The 19140-nt window shown below is 38.4% G+C and overlaps 1 protein-coding gene across 1 annotated transcript in view; it reads right to left on the bottom strand.

The window, feature by feature from the left end:
- ANO4 (anoctamin 4) overlaps positions 1–19140 on the bottom strand; it is a gene marked incomplete at its 5' end in the record, with an annotated part of 91858 nt that overhangs the window by 42349 nt on the left and 30369 nt on the right. Inside the window, 4 exons of the mRNA XM_010075870.1 lie at positions 3869–3990; positions 4539–4594; positions 6556–6662; positions 17291–17422. Coding sequence (XP_010074172.1) covers positions 3869–3990; positions 4539–4594; positions 6556–6662; positions 17291–17422 — 417 coding nt within the window. The remainder of the gene's footprint in view (positions 1–3868; positions 3991–4538; positions 4595–6555; positions 6663–17290; positions 17423–19140) is intronic.

Here is a 19140-nt window from a genome sequence, read left to right as displayed (position 1 = left end):
ATTACTATCCAATTTTTCAGATCATTAATAAGAACAGAAAAAACCGTTTTGTGTCTTTGATGGTTCTCCCACAGAAAATTTCCTCCACACTTAACCTAACAGGCAGAGACATAAAAAAACCCCAAGCACCTAGCAGAATAATGCATCTTGCTTATCCTCATATAAGCTGTACCATTAGAAAAAAAATAGTTTCAGCTTCTCAATTTTTTGTTAGTGTGTATACTAGTCTTCCAACATAATTTACCTTAATGGTGAACAGTTTCTCCCCTCACCCCAGTCCTACGGTAGAACTTTCACTGACTTAGGCTGGGACAAGATTTTAATCTCAGTATTTATCAATAAGGCACATTTTAAAAAAAGTATTAAGCTACAAAGTTTGATTTCAGACCCATAAAATATGATATTGGATTCTTCTGTGTTTAACAACCTTCATTATATAATCTTTTGCTTTCAGGATGCCTAGAAGGAAGTCATGGAGCTAGAATATACACAGGTTTGGACTCAAGCCAAGAACCTGTCTATCTTCATTAATTCTTTTGCAGGTCAGAATGAAATTCTATGCAGAACTTTTTACATCACAGAAACAAGTTGTGAGGGAGTTAGAGCTTTCCAACAGGTGTTTTGGGCACGTCAAGCTCTCATGTTATGTCAGGAGCAATGGGGTGGGGACGAAGGCTTGACAGAAGATTGAAAGGGAGTTGTCAGCTTGCAATCAAGTAATTTAATGTAAACATGGAGTAAAATGCAAGTTACCTGGGCAATACTTTTGCTTTCAGGTTCATTTAGGTACCTTTATAATCACTTTATAAATATAGTTTTCTCTCTCCCTTTTTGTCCTGTAAATAACATGCACAAGCAGCAGCAGAAGCAATTTGTGCACAACCTAGAGGGAAGCAGAAGTGTGAAGGGGGTGATCCAAAGCCTCCAGGAATCACTGCAACTCTTTGCATTGATTTACATGGTCCCAGAGCATATAAATATAGTAAGTCCTGCCTCTTTCCAATTGCTATCAATTCTGAGGAACTTAAATTATTCTTGTAAAGTAACTATGCACACTAAATTCCAACAGAAGTGTAATTAAAATCATGGTACCACATCTGGTGATTAAGAAGAGTGCCTTTGCAATTGTGCCAGGTCTGTGCCTTCATACTGCCATGTATTTCAAAGCAGACTGAAAGCAGAATCATGCAATTCCCCTCAAATGACTTCTTCTCATTTATTTCTAGTGACTAGTATCTCCATAACAGGCAGCTGACAAGATTAAATGAAATCTGGGAGGCACCAAATTGACAGCACCGGAGATGTAAAGCCTCATTTTAACAGCTAAGGAAGAAATAAAACAGCAACAAAGTATGAACAACTTAGCTTACCATTGTGGCAACTTGACTTTAAGGTGGAAATATCATATCTATTAATGAGATGATTAGATTATCTACATCTGATTTACTAATTAGCCTTTCTAAAGCATATAGTAAAGGGGAATGTCAGCTTGCACCAGTAAGTTCTGGCCAGATGTCTGTGGAAGAATTAACATCCAGCCACTCCTTTGTATAGATGGCAACACTACTTCCTTCAAGCACATTCCACATAGCTGTTGGTAGGGGAAAAAAAATAGAAAGTTGCCCCTGCTGCAGAACTGGTACTAAAAAAAGCTTCTGTTTAAAGTATGTGCACTGAGATACTTCTGAGTGAAATGAACACCAGGTCTTGCTGGTGTTACCAGGTCTTCAAGAAAAATCTCCAGCTCACTAGACACGTGAGCTGTTGAGAGTGGCAGCAGAGAGGAAAGATTTGGTACGAGCTAAGGAAATGGGAGGGATCTAACATCTGTGAAGTGAGAAGAAAAAGGCACTCCCTCCCCCTTCCTGTCACCCTTCCTTCAGTGAATTCATTGCAGTCATGGGTGTGCTCCATTCAGCAAATGGCAGGCTGGGTTGGGGCTGCCGCTTTGAACCCTGTGGAGCTCGATGGCTGCTGAGACTCGTGCTGCTGCAAATGCTCAGGGAGCTTCACAGCCCCCCTGCTCCCCTCCTCCTTGGGTAAACAGCTACTCTGAACCACCACAGGACACTCATGACCTCAGCTAGGGGGGCTGCTATTTTGATTGTTTTTTTCCGTGTAAAACTGTTCTAGAAAAATATGGGATGTCACTGTCTGATAAACAGCTAAAGCATCTTACAAAATCTTATACATCAAAACCAGGCTACTCAAGAAGGCTGCTACCAAGGTCCAAAACAATCACATGTCTAACCTTGCTCACTCTGTTACCATTTATTGTCATACTTAAAAAACCTTCCAGATGCCAGATGGTCCATATTCATAAAACAAATTAAACCAAAGCCCAGATATTGGCTCAACAACACTTTCATGAACAAGAAATGTTGATGAAGAACAGTAGCCTTGACCACCATGGACAAATGATTAAAAAACATTATCGAGATGAGTTGTTTATACTGTGATATATCTTATTGTATACTGGGAAACTAAAAAGAAAGAACTTCAGTGTAACTGATGTTTCCTCAGTAAATCAGCAATTTCCATAGTGCAATTTGAGAAAAATTCCATATTTCTGTCCATGCCAGTATATTAAAAAAGAAATAAGAAGCTTTCAAGATTGAATTATGAAGTACAAATACATTACTTTGTTTTCTAAAGCATTTTAAAAATTACATGAATCAGTAAATTTTTAAAAATTATATTTCTCTGTGAACTTCTTCTCTATGGAAGTTTAATACCTTCTGTTTTATGAAAGGGATGGGTTTTATATCAATAACATCTTCTGTCTCCAGGGCCAGCCTCTACAAATCTATCTGGAAACAATTTTGAGGATCATTGAAAGCAAAGGTTTCTATCAGTTACAGGACTCATAAAAGGGGAACTTAATATGTTGGACCAATTGCATGTTCTGTATGACCCTTCCTAATAGCCAATGTATCAATATCTTCAGTGATCCCAATACATCTTAAGACTTTATTAATATGCCCATGTAGCTTCATGTTCCTCTTTTCAAGTAGAAAAAGCCCATTGATGCCAAATAATAGTTCTGCCAACATGATCAGTAAAGGCTCTGGCTCTCTCTATATGCACTAAAAATATGTAAACCTCTACTAGTGCATGCAAGCCTATTTGAAAACACTATTTAATAGGGCGATAAGAATTTGGAGTCATGTCTCAGCTTTCTCACTGTTTCTTCTTTGGAGGCTACTTCCAAGATGAATACAAATCCAGACTGTGGTGATGTGGCTGGGCTGAGTTTAAGGGAGGTGGTACAGGAGGGACTTCCACCCACCTACCACTACTGCTGCTGAACACAGTAGCATACTCAATGACTGAGCTCTGCTCCATGCCATTTGTCAGCATAATTAAATTTCATTCAGGGCTCCTTCTGTGGCCTCATTTTTGAAAAAAAAAAAAAAAAAAAAAAAAAAGAAATGGCCGCTTTGTTAAAAAAAAAAAAAAAAAAAAAAGAAGAAGATCTAGTCAATGGGAGCCTGTTTTTCACCAAAGCCATGCTTGGAGGAGGAGGAACTTCTCCTCCAGTGGGTAGACATGCATTCAAGTCTACCAGCCTCCAAAGATTTATCTCTTCCTTTTTTTCTCTCTTAAATATTCTGCAAACCCTTCACTGGAAGTTACGGTGTCAGAAAACTCCAGAAGGTAACTTCTTTCTTTCAGCTCTTCCTACGTGCTCCTCTATAGATACTGCTTTGAATGTAGCAGCACCATGAATGAAATCAATTCCCATGACCTCAGGATCAGTTTTAAAAAAACACAGGAATTAACTGAGGTTTTCATGGTTTTGTCAGAAGAGAGATAACCTATGCTGAAGCACCTATGAGGTGACCTACTAAAAGTAGGAAAGTCTTACCTCACAAGGTCCAGCGGTTGGTATTTGTACCACACTCCCCAGGAAGCCCAGCACTCATAGAGCAGGTGTCTGTGGTTTTCTGCCCCATGTGTTTTTATTGAATTCTTACTTCTGTAACTTCCCTAAAATACAAAGCTGCACATTAATGAACAATAGCAGAAAAATTAATATCTAAGAAATTTCTCTCACTAGTGGTATGGGTATCACAACTTATGCAAACTCCACACTTGTGCACCAAGAGCTAAATATGACATTAAAAGGACAATTTCCTCTGACTTCAGTTAGATTTGAGATTATTCTTCCTAAGAAATTTGTGATAAATGTTGTTCATGTCAAAGGCTATAAATTGGAGAATCTCAAAGAGAAAACCACAGAATTATATTTTTCCCCTCTGAAAACATACTGATTTATGGTATAAAACCCCAAAACTTTTTACAGAATAGATCCAGAACACCTCTTCTTACTAATCTCTTTTTGCAAGAAAAGAACCCCCCCTTTTTTTTTTTTTCCAAGAAAAAAGCATTATAAATGGGAGAGATGTCAGAGGCAGCAGCAGAATGCAAAAGAGAGTAATAACATTAATAAGATTGAGAATAAATTATTACACAACTAAGAATTCATTTTGCAGGAAATGTCTGCCCATAAGAAAAAAAAAATCTGAGAAAAATACCTCATGAAGAGGAAATGCAGCTTCATAGGAGCCATTACTGAGCAATCGATTCAGACCTAAGAATCAAAAGTATCCAATTATTTACCAATAGGACCAGGAAAACTGCTAAGTAAAAAGCGAAACACATTTTCATAGTAAGATGGCTAAATGAAGTTTGAAGCCCACTGACAGTAAAAGATAAATGTAGAAAATTTCATCTTTTATAGATTTTGATTAACTAAGATATAATACAAGGAAAGACTAGTTCAAATATTAATCATAATCTACCATTTATTATGCCAGAGGTTTAAAGATTAATTTGCTAAATCCATCTTTAGCGTAACTTCAGGGAAATCAGGGACCTCACACCAGGACTGAAGTTTGAACCCATAAATTATGGTCCAAGGAAGCTATTTAGATGAAAGGCTGTATTTCTTGACGGCTGCAAACTTCAGGGAAGATCTTTACATTTTTGAACTGCAGGCCAGAAAAACAACTGAAACTCTTAATTTCCATATGATAACAGCATTGTAAAATATGTTCAGTGTATGTCTTACAAAAGCTGCTGGACTAACACACAGAGCAGGAACAAAACAGGCTACAGTAGTACAAGACCAGAAAATATACTTGAATCTGAACAAAAAGGATTGCTATTCATCACAAAAAAGTAATCATATACCCCACACAGTCAGGCCTTGTCCCTCTTTAATGAGAGCCTCAAGAGAAACAATGAATGATTGCTGAGATGTGGGCACTTTTAACTTGGAAAGTCACCAAAATAGGACTGAACAACTATCAGGCAACGCAAAACTAAATACTGGCACTAACTACCTGAAGGCATTTGAACCTCATTGAGCAAGAGGTGAGGAATCATGATTCCTTTCCTTATTCATGGGGGAATGATAGCAGCAAGAACATAGCAATGAGAAGCATTAAACATAAATAGCATTTTCAGTGATTGCATCAATATCTGCTTGGCAGAATATGCTTTCTTCCAAAGTCTCTGTCAGAAAGGCAAAACCTGTACAGCTGAGATGGGTTTTGCTCTGTGTTCATGGTAGGTACAACACAAGTAGATATGTGAGGGAGCTTGGGATCTTGAGGCAGGCAGGGACCGCACATGTGTGTGTTAAGTGCAACGGCTGTGTACACCACATAAATTCTTCTCTTTCTTCTCTCCCCTCTGTTCACTGTCATTGCTCAGAGCTATTGCTGCCGTCATCTCAGGAGCTGAGGAAGAAACAAGTGAAGTTCTGGGACGCTTCTCTACCTCCTGAGGAAGGATGGAATTTAAACAGCAGAGAAATGAAATAGGCTGCAGAGCTTTATGGGGATTGCCTCTCCATTTGTGATGCTCCAGTCTCTACGTGGCACATGAGCCATATGTGCTCCATATCAGAAGACAGAAGAGGGCATCTTTTCTGTACTCTAGCCCTCCTCTGTCACTGCCTGCTGTCCTGGATCTGCATATGTGTCACTCCAAAAGTCCACTCCACCCACTATTTGAAAGTGATGACAGAGTTATGCATAGCATCCTTTGCACTAAGAACCTCATTGGTGAACTCCTGTTTGACTTACAGCAGCTACAGAGATATAGAACCTTCCATCTCTCTTAGGAACAGACAGGTATCCAGGGAGAAGCCCTACAGGCTGAGGTGTACAGCAGCAGAACTCTTGCCATCCTTCCAAATACATTTTTTTTGTGAAGGACTAAAAGCTTTTCTGCATGAGTCTATCTGCTTCTTCAGGGTCCTTAATCTATACATATTTCTGTCTTAAGTCAGTCTCTTTCCTTGCAGAGGTGATAAATACCATGTGGTGACAGGTCATGTCCCTGTGAAAGCAGCCTGATATTACAGGGAAATGATTAGGTCTTCCAGAGGCAAAGCCCCTACAACAGCAGTAGGTGAGATGTAAACAGTTCACAACTGAGGTGATTAAAAAGGAAGCAAAAGGGTCTGTTATGATCCCAGGCAAACCTCTCTCTCTTTGGTGGGACTTAGCGCCTATATTTAAAAGCAAGTTGCTCAGCACTTACCAATTTTGTTTTTCCCTTCTTCATATTTCACTCTTTGTAAGATATGGTGCACAATTCTACTTCTTGTAGCATTATTGAAGAAAGTATCTTTGTTATGTATGATGAAGCTAAATAAAAACACAAACAAAGGGCATCTCAGGAATATAGTAGCAGGTTTAAAGCAAATATTGGGTTCCATTACTTTCTATAGCACACTAAAAATCTACAGTATGTGAGCAAGTGCAAGGAAGATCAAAGGACACCATATTAAGTGAGATGATTCACCAGATGAGATTATGTCAGAACAGTATTCATTCCTTAACAATTAATTACATGGAGAACTCTGGAGAAAGATCAAATACATTGAAGCATTCATTATGATAAGCATCACTTCTAGATAGTTCACTGAAAACTACAAAATACTTGCACAAAAAAATTGCAAAAGTGTAAGATTTGTAAGTGCAGCTGTAGAAATTCACATTTGATTTCTATTTCAGGCTTCTTTATTCTGCTTTACCATTAAGAGTCAAATGAAAGCATCTACTTGGTAAATCACTTTTACTGAAAATCAAATACTGTGTTAGAAACAGAAAATATTATATATGCCTATATGTTTGGTCCTGGAATTAAAAACAGAGTAGAAAATTAGCTTTAAGAAGCTACTTATGGAGTTATGTATGAATACAGGTTCAATAGTTTACACAGAACTGTGATGAGTCCAGGAAATTGAGGGAAAAAAAAGTCACAAAATACATTGCATTGATTAGATTGGCTGGCATAATATATTTTATATAGATTTCTTAATCCCTATATACATACCAAAGGAAGACAAGATATTTTAGCATATCACCACAATCACTGGAAAAATGCAAACAATATGCGTTTAGAAATAAGGTTTCAAGTTGTTGGTTAAATATTGCTAAAGAAGTCTTACACTTGCTTGAAGTGTGTAGGGCTCAGGATAGACGGTGAAAGTCATTTAGACACTTGAATAAGCAGATAAGTAGATGGAGTTTCTGATTAAGTAGTCCTGCACATATACTGAGGAAACTGTTTTTTAAATGTGGTCCTTATTAACCGACTGAATACAAAGGTTCATATTTTTCAAAATGCTCTGGATAGGAGGTAAGATTGTTTTCTCCTCTGCATTGGTGAAGAGCTAGGGAATTGAATAAGCTGATAAACAGAATAGTAAAATCAGAGAGATGTCATAGAGAGGCTATCCTGTGGGACTGCACTCTAGACACACCTGACTTTAACAGTGATCATCTTAATAGGGATAGGTTTGCATGGATTTATGTTACCTTCTTTTCTTCACAACATGGGAACCACTGCTCAGTTTTTCCCTCAGGTAATTTTACCCAAATGAAAAATTGCTTTTTCAAAATGAATCTTTACCCACAGGAAATCATGCATGGCTCTGAACTGCCACAGTCATTTGGAAAAACAGGCAAGGAGTCTAACTTCTGGACTTTGGGGCTCTGTACGTTCCCAATTTATTATCAAAATTCTCTGCCAAATTGTCCATACAAGACAATATGTAAGTTCCTTATGTCTGGCTTCACAGGCAGATAGTGAAAAAGTTCCCAAAGGAAAGGTAAAAGAAACAAGTTGCTCCAAGAGCACCACAATTAATGAAACCTGGTTTTCTAGAGGTTACTATCTCATGTCTCTTTTTCTACTCCAGCCCACATACTCACAGGTCATTCCTGTGTCCACAATCTACTCAGAACTGTACTTCTGGATTCCTCCCACATCCATACCATTCCCAAAGACCTACTCATGCCCTACAGTACCTACTGAAAGTGATTTAATTTATGCATATTGGCTGACCACTATGTGTCAACCACAATTTATCAACAGGCTGCTACCAAGCAGCGCATACAATTGGTGTGCACTGGCCACTGCCTTTTCTGTATAGGCACAATTTTTGGCCACTATTTAGTTTCAAGCTGCTGATACTCACAAAGCAAATAAGACTGTGCCTATCTTTGAGACAGCTACACCTGTACCAACTTTAGTTGAAAGTAATCAGTATGTAAAATTATAAGTATTAGAAGGATTTTAACAAAAAGGAAATAGTATCATCACATAAGTCTTAATGCTTAAGGAAATTAGATAAAAACCAACCTAAACTATGGCAGCATTATTTCCAGCTGAAGGTCTGTGGCCATTTAAGTAGTGTCAGAAACGTATTAGAAGACAGTAGTAACACAGAAATGAACCACTAGCATTTTTCCCTCCCTGCTCAATTTCCTTTTAATGTCTGACTTTCCTCTCAAATATCTCACCTCCCATAGAGCACTGAATGTTAAAGAATTGTAAAGATAACTTATGAAATCAAAACAGAAGAGTAATTTTCATTCTGACTCAAATGTGAGTAGGATTCAACTGAGAATTGAATCACATTATCTGGGAATCTAGCAACATTGATCCAGGTAATACCAATAACATTAAACTATTATCCTTGTGATATAAGGTTATTTTGCCCAACTGTTATCATGACTATGTCATACTGCAACTACAGATAGCTATTTCAACATCTTTTCTGGACAAGTAGGTTAATAGTTTTTCTGCATTTAGTTACTTCTATTTTCATGAGTCATGATTGAAACAAAGTCAAAAATCAAACATTATGCAGTCTTAAAAAGAAATAAGAACTACTTGTTTAAACAACTACTTTAGTCATTTCATTCATTTGTAAACTTAACAATTGTGTTGTTACAGCTTTTGATCTCACATGGCCTACAAGGAGCAGCCAGATGTGTCTGTGAAGCAGATGTCAAAATCTCAGTATAATAATGGCCATAAAGAACTCTGCCTATTCCAGAACTAGCTGAAACAGTGGTAAAACACATGTTGAGTGTAAGAGCTGCCGAGGTTCTGTCCTGCCCATTCTCGTGCTGGTAAAAGGCACCCAAGGGCAGGAGGGGGAGAAGAAAGGGAGAACTCACCATGACTAGAGTAGGTCAAGAACATGTCTTTCAGTATTTTCCAACATTACGTGTGGAGACATGGATGCAGAAGAGATACCAGAGTTCACCAAAGGTGAAAAAGGAGTGCCAAAATGAGTCCCCTGGATGTCCTGGACTATCCTTAAGGATATCAGTGTTTTGGGATGGAATTGCATGTGGTAAAGGTTAAAAATAATCCTCACCTATTATTTTTTTAAAAAACTCAAATACTGAGATAATGTATTGGAAATTGTCTGTAGAGTAGCCCAAGAAAGAGCAGCATCACCATAACCAAGAGGGTAGGGAGCTCTGACACAGGAAACAAAAATAGGCAGACATGAGTGGGAGGCATTGAAAGGCTGAGAGTGTCTCAAGTAGTTGTAACTATGTGTTACAACATTCCAGTTAGAGGTTGACATAAATTAGGACTATGCCAAGGAGGTTTCAGTTTCTCTCAAAAATCACAAGAGTTGCTCTTGTCAGGTGAGGATTTTGCCGTTCAGTGTAGGATTTATCTCTTTCTACCACCACCTTTCTCTCCCATGTTTTATGGGCATTTCTTCTTCCAAAAAAGATGTGGGTGGTAAATCCATACTCACAGAATAACAACCAAGGTTATTTCATGGTCTACAGCATCGAGTGAGGAATTCAGAGGAGAAAAACATTCTCAGTCTATGGATAATCTCACCCTTCACATTTCAGTTCACAGGGGCCAGAGCTGAAGACATACCCAAACTAGATGTAGATAAACATTCATCAGACATTACTGAGCTATAAACTGCATAAGGCAGAGGCTTTCTAGAGAGCTTTTTAACCCTTGTTGCTTTCACATGGAACAGTTTCCTTAGCTGTTCTGTTTCAGCTGCCCTTGTTAGAATTTCAACATGCACAAGGGTTTAAATATTCATACGAGCTTGTGTTCAGCCTCAGTAAGGGTTTAGGCTTTATTTAGGTGATCGTTCATTGAAGCTTTTGATCACTTTGTCACCTCATTTGTAAGATAAAAAAGAAGTAAGGATTAATAGACTATTATTTTTATTACCTGTGAAGTTAATGTATAGGTAGATAATAAAGCCAGTGATTTGTTCCACAACAGTCATAATCACTAGCCTGGCCATGTAAGACTTATTTGTGTGAACTGTCCTTACTAAAAAGGAAAATCCCTATGAAGATAATGAGAGCACTTCTGGCAGGAAAGGTTCCAGAGTTGATCCTTAATTAAAGTCCCTTTTAAAAATGTCATTGTGGAAATATTGCTCTTACATCCATACTGTAAGCGACATGAAGAGTCGGTGAAGGTTAATTGCTTTGACATTATATTTGTAGCTTTCTTAATTAGACTCTGAACTGGAGATTTCAAACTATCTTTCCATGGATAACAAAGCACAGCAAAGCTAACTGTCATCTAAAGAAGATCCTCAAATTAGTGTGAATTCAACCAAGAACAAACTGCCAATGAATTCCTGTTCATACATTTTCTTTGGTAATTTTGCAGGTTGTACAAACCCCCTAAGGGTAAATTTAGCTCTTGAATCTTTGTACAACACCCATTTGCCAAAAATGAGTTTATTTTTTCAATTTATTTTGAATAGGCAAAAGGCAGGAAAAGGCTATTTTGTGCTGTGCTCATAAGATATACAAGCTGAACACCCATGGTCTAGTTACAAAGCTACAAAGTGAGGTTGTGTGCATGTATGTATCAATGTGTATCTTTGTTCCATGGGATCCCCAGACACCGAAACATTTGATATCTGACACTCAGCATACCAAAGGTATGTTCCATGCAAATGCCTACTGCTGGAAGCAGTAAAAACTAAAAACAGAGATGTTGTCTGAAGTAGTAATCACTATATTAGAAGTGTATTCTTTAGTACAGGAAAAATGCCCAACCTTTTGCGCTCCCAGGTAAACCACTGGTGATAGCTAGCTGTTGTTGGCTGAGGCAATAACAGGTTTCTACCTCATTTAACATCAGCGAAAGAAAATCATCAGCTGTAGTAGAAGCAACAAGATGAGCCTGCAGAATTCCAGTGAGAATATTACCACACGTCCCAGTAGTTTATTTGTTTGAAAATGGGTATATTATTATCCCTTTCTGTTTATTTTCATTTTGCCTGACTTTTAAGGCTGCAGCTGACTTTTTTATTTATCTACAAGAAAATGTTTATTAATGGTTATCAGGGATTTTTCACATCATGTGCCTAAACCAGGATAACTTTGGCATGAAGAATGTATTAGTGGCTTTGTCTGTTTCAGATTTGGCACATCACAGCCTCAAAACTGCTAAAGTAATATCAAGAGTCATGAAAGTGCTGAATCTCTCCTCCACCTTCCTCTGCCCTTCTTCCCAAATCACCCTGCCACCCAAATAACTCCTTAATTTAAATTGGTTCACTCAGGAATATTCATCTGACATAGAATGAGTGGCCAGGCTTGATGAGGCTTTGAGCAACCTGGTCTAGTGGAAGGTGTCCCCGCCCGCAGAAGGGCGGGTTGGAACTCGATGATCTTCAAGGTCCTTTCCAACCCTAACCATTCTATGATTCTATGTATTTTTCAGGGATGCCCTGTTTCATTCAGTTTGCCAGGCAATTAAAACTTCCAGAATCAGAGAGAATTAAAAAAAATCATTACAGGACATTTCCAAGTTTGATTGCACAAAGATTTGTTTAAGAGCAGGAATCTTACAGAACTGTGATTCCCTGCTTATAAAAAGCCATTTGCAAATGTATAGTCATTATACTGTAGACGTACATGTCCATGCAGCCCTATGCCTTGTCTCCAGGGGGAGCAACTCCTTGACCCATCCATGATCTTGAGGTGAAGCAGCTCAGGGAGACATGGGCACAGATCATTTTGGTAGAGATGGGACTTATTAGGGCCAAACTGAGCATCAGAGAAAGCTTAAAATGTAACTCCACCTTGAAAGACACATATCTTGGAAATCTGACAAACATACAGGATGAGATCCTCATGTACTGCAAGGCAACATAGTGCAAATGAGAATAACTCCAGTAACAGTATGGCATACAGAGCCATTTTTGTTTAATTAATCCAGATACTATCCTAGTCCTCCTAATTGTGTAAATTTTTAATCTAATTTTCACTGAAATAGTAAATACTTGTTTTTAAGTGGTTTATTCAATTATATATGAGATTAATATTTAACCAAAGTTTATCACCTTTGGAAGAAAAAAAAAGGGGAAAATAGCTCCTGAATAAAGTTTGAAATCTCTAAACAGCAATAAAAAGCGTGATCCTAGCTAGTATACAGCTGTCTAAGAAATTGCAGCTAATTACTACTGTTTCCATTCTCAGCTGACTAGCAGTTTACTACATAAAATAACTAAGATGTTGTAGAAAAATAACTAATTATCATAATGTTTGATGGAAAACATTTTTCACATATTGTGAACTGTGCATTCTTGTAAATAGGAATTTTCAGAAGAAATGTTTTGGTATAAATAAAGCCCTTCCCAAGCTGTGGCTGCAGAAGAGAGATAGTAGTCAGAAGTCTATCCTGAAAATTATCATTCTATATTCCCCACAATTCCAACAAAATGCTTGCCTCAGCCAGGAAGAGCTTCTTTTCTCCAAAAAGAGATTTCCTATTACGTAGGAAATAAGATGAATTTTGTTCTTCTGTTGTACTGACGATTTTGTGATATGTCCTACAAGCTATGGCATAATCCCCTTAAAACAAAACCTGAAGCCATGCTGCAAAAGTTACAGACATCTTACAAATGTGATTCTTGCAGTTTTCTTTGCCCATTTTGGAGGGAAGGCAGATGGTCAGTTGTGTCTCTTAACACAAACTTAGTTTTTTTTTCTGAAAGCTAGTCTGTCTCCACATCCGGCTTTTTCCATCTGAATAGGAAAGTAAAATGTAAGGAAAAAAAAGACAATCAATATGATCTACTAAAATTGCACATGTTCTTTGTATATCAGTATTTCAAAAATATTAATTCCTAGTTTAAAAAGGCCTGATCAGGCCTTGCTGGTTTTGGTCTTTACTATTTTCCTCCCCAGTCTCTGCATTTTAAGTATTATCCGTCATCTTTCTTTCCATGCTTTTAAAAGTGGCTATCACAATTGAAGACTGTAGTCAGACCATGCTTCCGACATCATCTGTATCAGACTGGAGACCTAGGTATGAAAACTGTGGCTAGATCAAAAAAGATAAACTGCCTGTTCTTTGCTGAGGTGAAGAACATCTGAGGCTATGAAGAAAAGAAGAAATGAGGAATTCAAGACCCAGATTGCAATATTTCAATATTTACACAGACATCAAATATGGAGAAGCTCATACGAATATTTAAGGAATAATATTTTAGAACATCAAAAGCACATAAAACCAGGAAAGAAGGAAGAATTCTGCAACCTCCAGCTATGGTATGTGGCAAAACCTGCAGTGAGGGCATGGAGAGCTTATCTTAAAACCCAATATATAGAGATTGGCCATTAAGTGATTGTTCAGCATGTCTTGGATAAACAATTTATGACAACAGAGAAATCCTAGATATGTTCAACTGGCAAAAGTACATATATTGCTCTACAGAAATACTTGAGCAACAGCCAGAAAAATCCTTGTTAATGTAACTGAAAGACTGATTATATGTTTTAGGCTAACATGTTTTTTTCTTAACAGTTTAATGTACTTCTCAATTATCTCTCTTCTCACTTAGGATTCCAGATTTGCAAGAAAATTTTGTCTTTTTACTATAAACTTGAAGCTCAAAATCCATACATAAGATGTGATAAAAAGGAAAAGCAGACAGTAGTGACATTTTTCAGCCATCAGCTGAACACAGTACACAAGGACTGAAAGCTGAGGTACTTAATGCCTTTGCCTCAGTCTTTAATAGTAAGAACAATTGGTCTCGGGGTACCCAGCCCCTAGAGCTGGAAGACAGGGATGGGGAGCAGAATAAAGTCCCCATAATCCAAGGGGAAATGGTTAGTGACCTCCTACACCACTTAGACATACAAGAGTGTATGGGGCTGGACAGGATCCACCCAAGGGTAATGAGGGAGCTGGCAGAAGTGATCACCAAGCGACTTTCAATCATTTATCAGCAGTCCTGGCTAACTGGGGAAGTCCTAATTGACTGGAGATTGGCAAATGTGATGCCCATCTACAAGAAGGGCCAGAAGGAGGATTTGGGGAGCTACAGGTCTGTCAGTCTGACCTTGATGTGAGGGAAGGTTATGGAGCAGAACATCTTGTGTGCCATCACATGGCACATACAGGAAAACCAGGTGATCAGTCCCAGTCAGCATGGGTTTATGAAAGGCAAGTCCTGCTTGACTAACCTGATCTCCTTCCATGATAATGTGACCCACTTAGTGGATGACGGAAAGGCTGCGGATGTGGTTTACCTGGACTTTACTAAAGTCTTTGACACGGTTTCCCACAGCATTCTCCTGGAGAAACTGGGTGCTCGTGGCTTGGATGGGTGTACTCTTTGCCGGGTAAAAAACTGTCTGGATGGCCGGGCCCAAAGAATTATGTTAAACCCAGTTGGCAGCCATTCACAAGTGGTGATCCTCAGGGCTCAGTACTGGGGCCAGTTTTGTTTAATATTTTTATCATTGATCTGGATGAGGGGATTGAGTGCCCCTCGAGGGGAAAAAGGACCTGGGAGTGTTGGTTGACAGGCGGCTGAATACGAGCCATCGGTGTGCCCAGGGGGCCAAGAAGGCCAACGGCATCCTGGCTTGTATGAGAAATAGTGTGGCCAGCAGGACTAGAGAAGTGATTTTCCCCCTGTATGCGGCACCAATGAGGCCGCACCTCAAACACCATGTTCAGTTTTAGGCCCCTCACTACAAGAAAGACATTGTGGTGCTGGAGTATGTCCAAAGAAGAGCAAGGAGGCTGGTGAAGGATCTAAAGAACAAGTCCTATGAGGAGCAGCTGAGGGAACTGGGGTTGTTTGGCCTGGAAAGAAGGAGGCTGAGGGGAGATCTTATCACTCTCTACGACTACTTGAAAGGAGCTTGTAGCAAGGTGGGTGTTGCACTCCACAATCAAAGATTAAAAGCACACACTATAGATGTTCCTGAAATGCTGTGCTTACCAACATACCCCAAAATTCTTTGAACAATTAAAAAGCCTGCGTGCAACTCACTGGATGAATATTGAACAAGTCATTGTATATGAAAATTCTAGTGAATCAGAGTAAGACAGACAAAGCCAACAGGCTGGAATATGATGGGGACACAAGAATCTTGTCAGAGCCAGCACATTTAGTGAGAAAGAGGGCAGCTCAGCCAGCATTTTATCAGTCCCAACAGAGAAGGAAAGGAAGGCTGTGCAGAAAGCAAAACAAAAAATGGGGGGAATGTTAACGAAACTAACACAGTATTTAATAACTCCCCCTGCAAGTTTACCAACACAAACTTGAGCAAGGCAGAAGAATGAAAAAAATATTCTGGTTCATATATGCTTTATTCTGTAAAAAGTGTTTTTACAGCCACAAAAACACTTTCTTATGTGCTGTAAATTTAAAGGAAGTTAATAGTTAATAGTTAAGATTACTATTAATAAAAATATCAACCCAGATGTCCCAGTTTCTTAATTTTTTATTATTATTGGTCTATTATTGAACTACTTTGCACCTCTTCCTCCTCTTGTAGGGCACAACAACTGACCCATCTTTTTGCTCCAGTATTAGAAGACTGTAGTCTGAACTTGACGTCTACTCAAGGCACTGACATTCAGTGGAGAATGGCTAGTGACTGATGCTATTAACAGACTTCTGCTGACATTTCCATGGAGATTTGCACCCAATTTTCCTTTTCTGCTGTATTTGGAAAGACACTACTTGTGGCAGAGGAGGTCTATTTTTTTTTTGCTCCTACTGCAGCTAATAAATCCCATCACTGAAAAACTTCATTCAAAGTGAGGCTTTTAAAAGCATTACCTCAGATTGCCTTTTCCCTGAACAGAACACATATTTCAGATTTTTAGACTTTGAGGTGCCTGTAATTAACTCTGTGTCTCCTGTTAGTACCCCAGTCAGTGCTGCCAAATCTTGATCATGTGATTTTTTTTTCTCAGGTAGTGATTCTTTCCGTCCAATATCACAAACACCGTTAACTACTCGTAAGACACCGTCTTTCTCCAAAATTTGACAGACCTGAAATTCAACATGGGATCTGAAAGTCATGAGGGCTTTTTCTGTTTTGCTTTTTGCAAGTGAATAAAGACTTCTATTAATCAAATGGTTTCTCTAGTGACTGGTGCAACACTGGTGCTATTGGTATGCTTGGACAGGTGTCACTGATAGGTCTTAACACTTGCATTTTGCAAGCAGTTTTCCTTCCGTAAAAGACAGAAATACAAAGAAAATTACATGCTCTGTTTTCTTTAGAGTTCTGTTTGTTGTACCATTATAACTAGGAATGAAACACAGTATCAGTTTCCTTTGACCATCAGTGTTAAGAGGACTAATTTTGGTTATGCTAAAGACATAGAAATGCTGAAAAAGAAGTTTTAATGACATCCTTAAGAGACAAAAACCAACTGTGGTTCTGACTCAAGAGAGAATTAGCCATCTGACTACTTTATGGATGTAGTTGTAATTCCAGTGAATAAAAAGGAATTTTTCCATTGATTTCTTTTAGCTTTGAGATGGACAGACAGACAGACTTTATGCTCTCTCAGGACTCTTTTTGTGACAAAGAACTAATTTGAAAGCACTATTTTTTAAGACATGAACTAAGAAATTGATTTCTTCCAAGGTGAATACAAAAGGAAAAGTTTTCATCTTTTAGTTAAGCTATAATAAAATACTCACTGATGGATTCTTTGTTGGCTGAATGGAGCAGTATAGCAGTCATTCTCCTCCAGATCTGGCAGTGTCTCCTTGTCCAGTTTCATTGGCTTTCTAGGTAACCATCCTCGAAACCTGCTTATTTGTTTCTCGATCCTGCAGCACAGGAAAATTGTGAGCATTTGAGATAGTGTTTTTTCATTACATTGTAGAGCACTTAAAAAGAACACATGATGGCAAGCTAGGCCACTTAATATTTGCAACTGGAAAAGAGGCAATGTATTTGACTTTTTTGAGGCAAACCAAATTATATGTGCTGAACTTGATTATTAATAAACAGCTTTCAGTGGCGGAGCATCTTATTTTGTCTCAAGAGAAAAGCAATGCTGATGGTACACAGTGCTACAAATCTTATTAAGCCTAGTAAGATCTTATCAACTCTCTAAACCTTTATTTCTCAGATCTTCAGTTAGTTTAAAATTTCAGGCTTAATTGACACATTAGACTTCGGACATATAAACATTAGAACAGCAGAGGACAGTGGCAGAGAGCTTTGGCAGCTAAACCCCAGAAGCTGCATCACTTTAGTGCTCTCTGTTATGGATCCTTACCTCACTACTGATGCTGTAAAAATGGGCTACTTTGTTCATTTGTAGCATCTTGCAATACCACAACCTCCATGAAACCAAAATACTCAGTGTATAGATTAATAGGTGACTGCTATGCAGATTCTTACATTTAGAAGGTGAAACCAAACTAAGATCAAGCTGGACAAAGGAAAGATTTACTTCCAAGTGCACTCTCGCAAAGATGCACACTGAAATGAATGGTAAGGGCAGAAGCAGAGCTGATTTGAGAAGACAATCTAAAACAAATTCAAATCCAAACTAAAATGTTACAATGAAAAGCACATTAGAAAGATGAGATATGTCTGGGACAATGAGCCCTACTCTCTTAGAAGTTCCTGACACCCTCAAGTCCTGATCAGTGATCCCTGCCTGTAAAAATAATAGACTAGAAATTATGGACTATGAACATACTTCAGTCAGTGAATGAATCTTTCGGGGCTGGAGCTAAAGGGTGTAAAGATGTATCCTTTGAAGTTTAAGTCCAGTTCTGGCTAAAGTTAAAGGACTGGAAATGTAGTTGTTTCTTTTCTTTTGGCAGAAGTCAGCACAATAACTCCATGACCAGCAATTCCTGTAAGCTCTGCACAGTCACTTTGAGGGAGGGCAATCTGTACCCAAGCAGCTGAGTATGTGGGAAAGTGACATGAAATTGTTACATACTTTAATCTAAAATACATATAATATTTCCTGGAATATTCAACCTTCTCCCATAAGGTATTTTTATCTTGGATAAGAGAGCTAATGCTAATTTTTAAACATGGGTACATTTCAAAATTGTAACCAAATTGGCTCTCCTTGGTTTAGTACCATTTGTGTATTTCCATTCTGGGAATAGCGGGAGGGGGACAAATTTACCATCAGGACTGTTTGGAAGAACTGAAATGTGTATGTGAACATAACATAAGGCTTATACTAAATTAATCATAAACTCCTCATGGGCAGTGTTTGCATTGTCCCAGCAGTTCAGACCACAGGAGGAGGTAGTTTGCAGATGTCTGTGCATGAGAGCAGGCAAGATGTCAGATTTCTGGGCTGTAAAGGGTCTAACCAATTGTAACTCATCAGTTGCAGCGTCTGACTTGAGTTAGTCTGTGCAGACACTGATAGGAATGACAAGGGAAAATTAAGTTAATTACTGGGGAATTCCCTCTCTCTTGGTCTCCAGTTTTTTCCTCTGTAAAGGCCACACACTCTGCATTACTGTATGTTCAGCAGGCTTAGTGACTCTGAGTATGCAAAACAGAA

Source organism: Pterocles gutturalis, unplaced genomic scaffold (genome assembly GCF_000699245.1).
Source record: "Pterocles gutturalis isolate BGI_N339 unplaced genomic scaffold, ASM69924v1 scaffold628, whole genome shotgun sequence".
NCBI lineage: Eukaryota > Metazoa > Chordata > Aves > Pterocliformes > Pteroclidae > Pterocles > Pterocles gutturalis.
The sequence above is the reverse complement of the archived record's forward strand: the minus strand, read 5'-3'. Positions and strand labels throughout refer to the sequence as shown.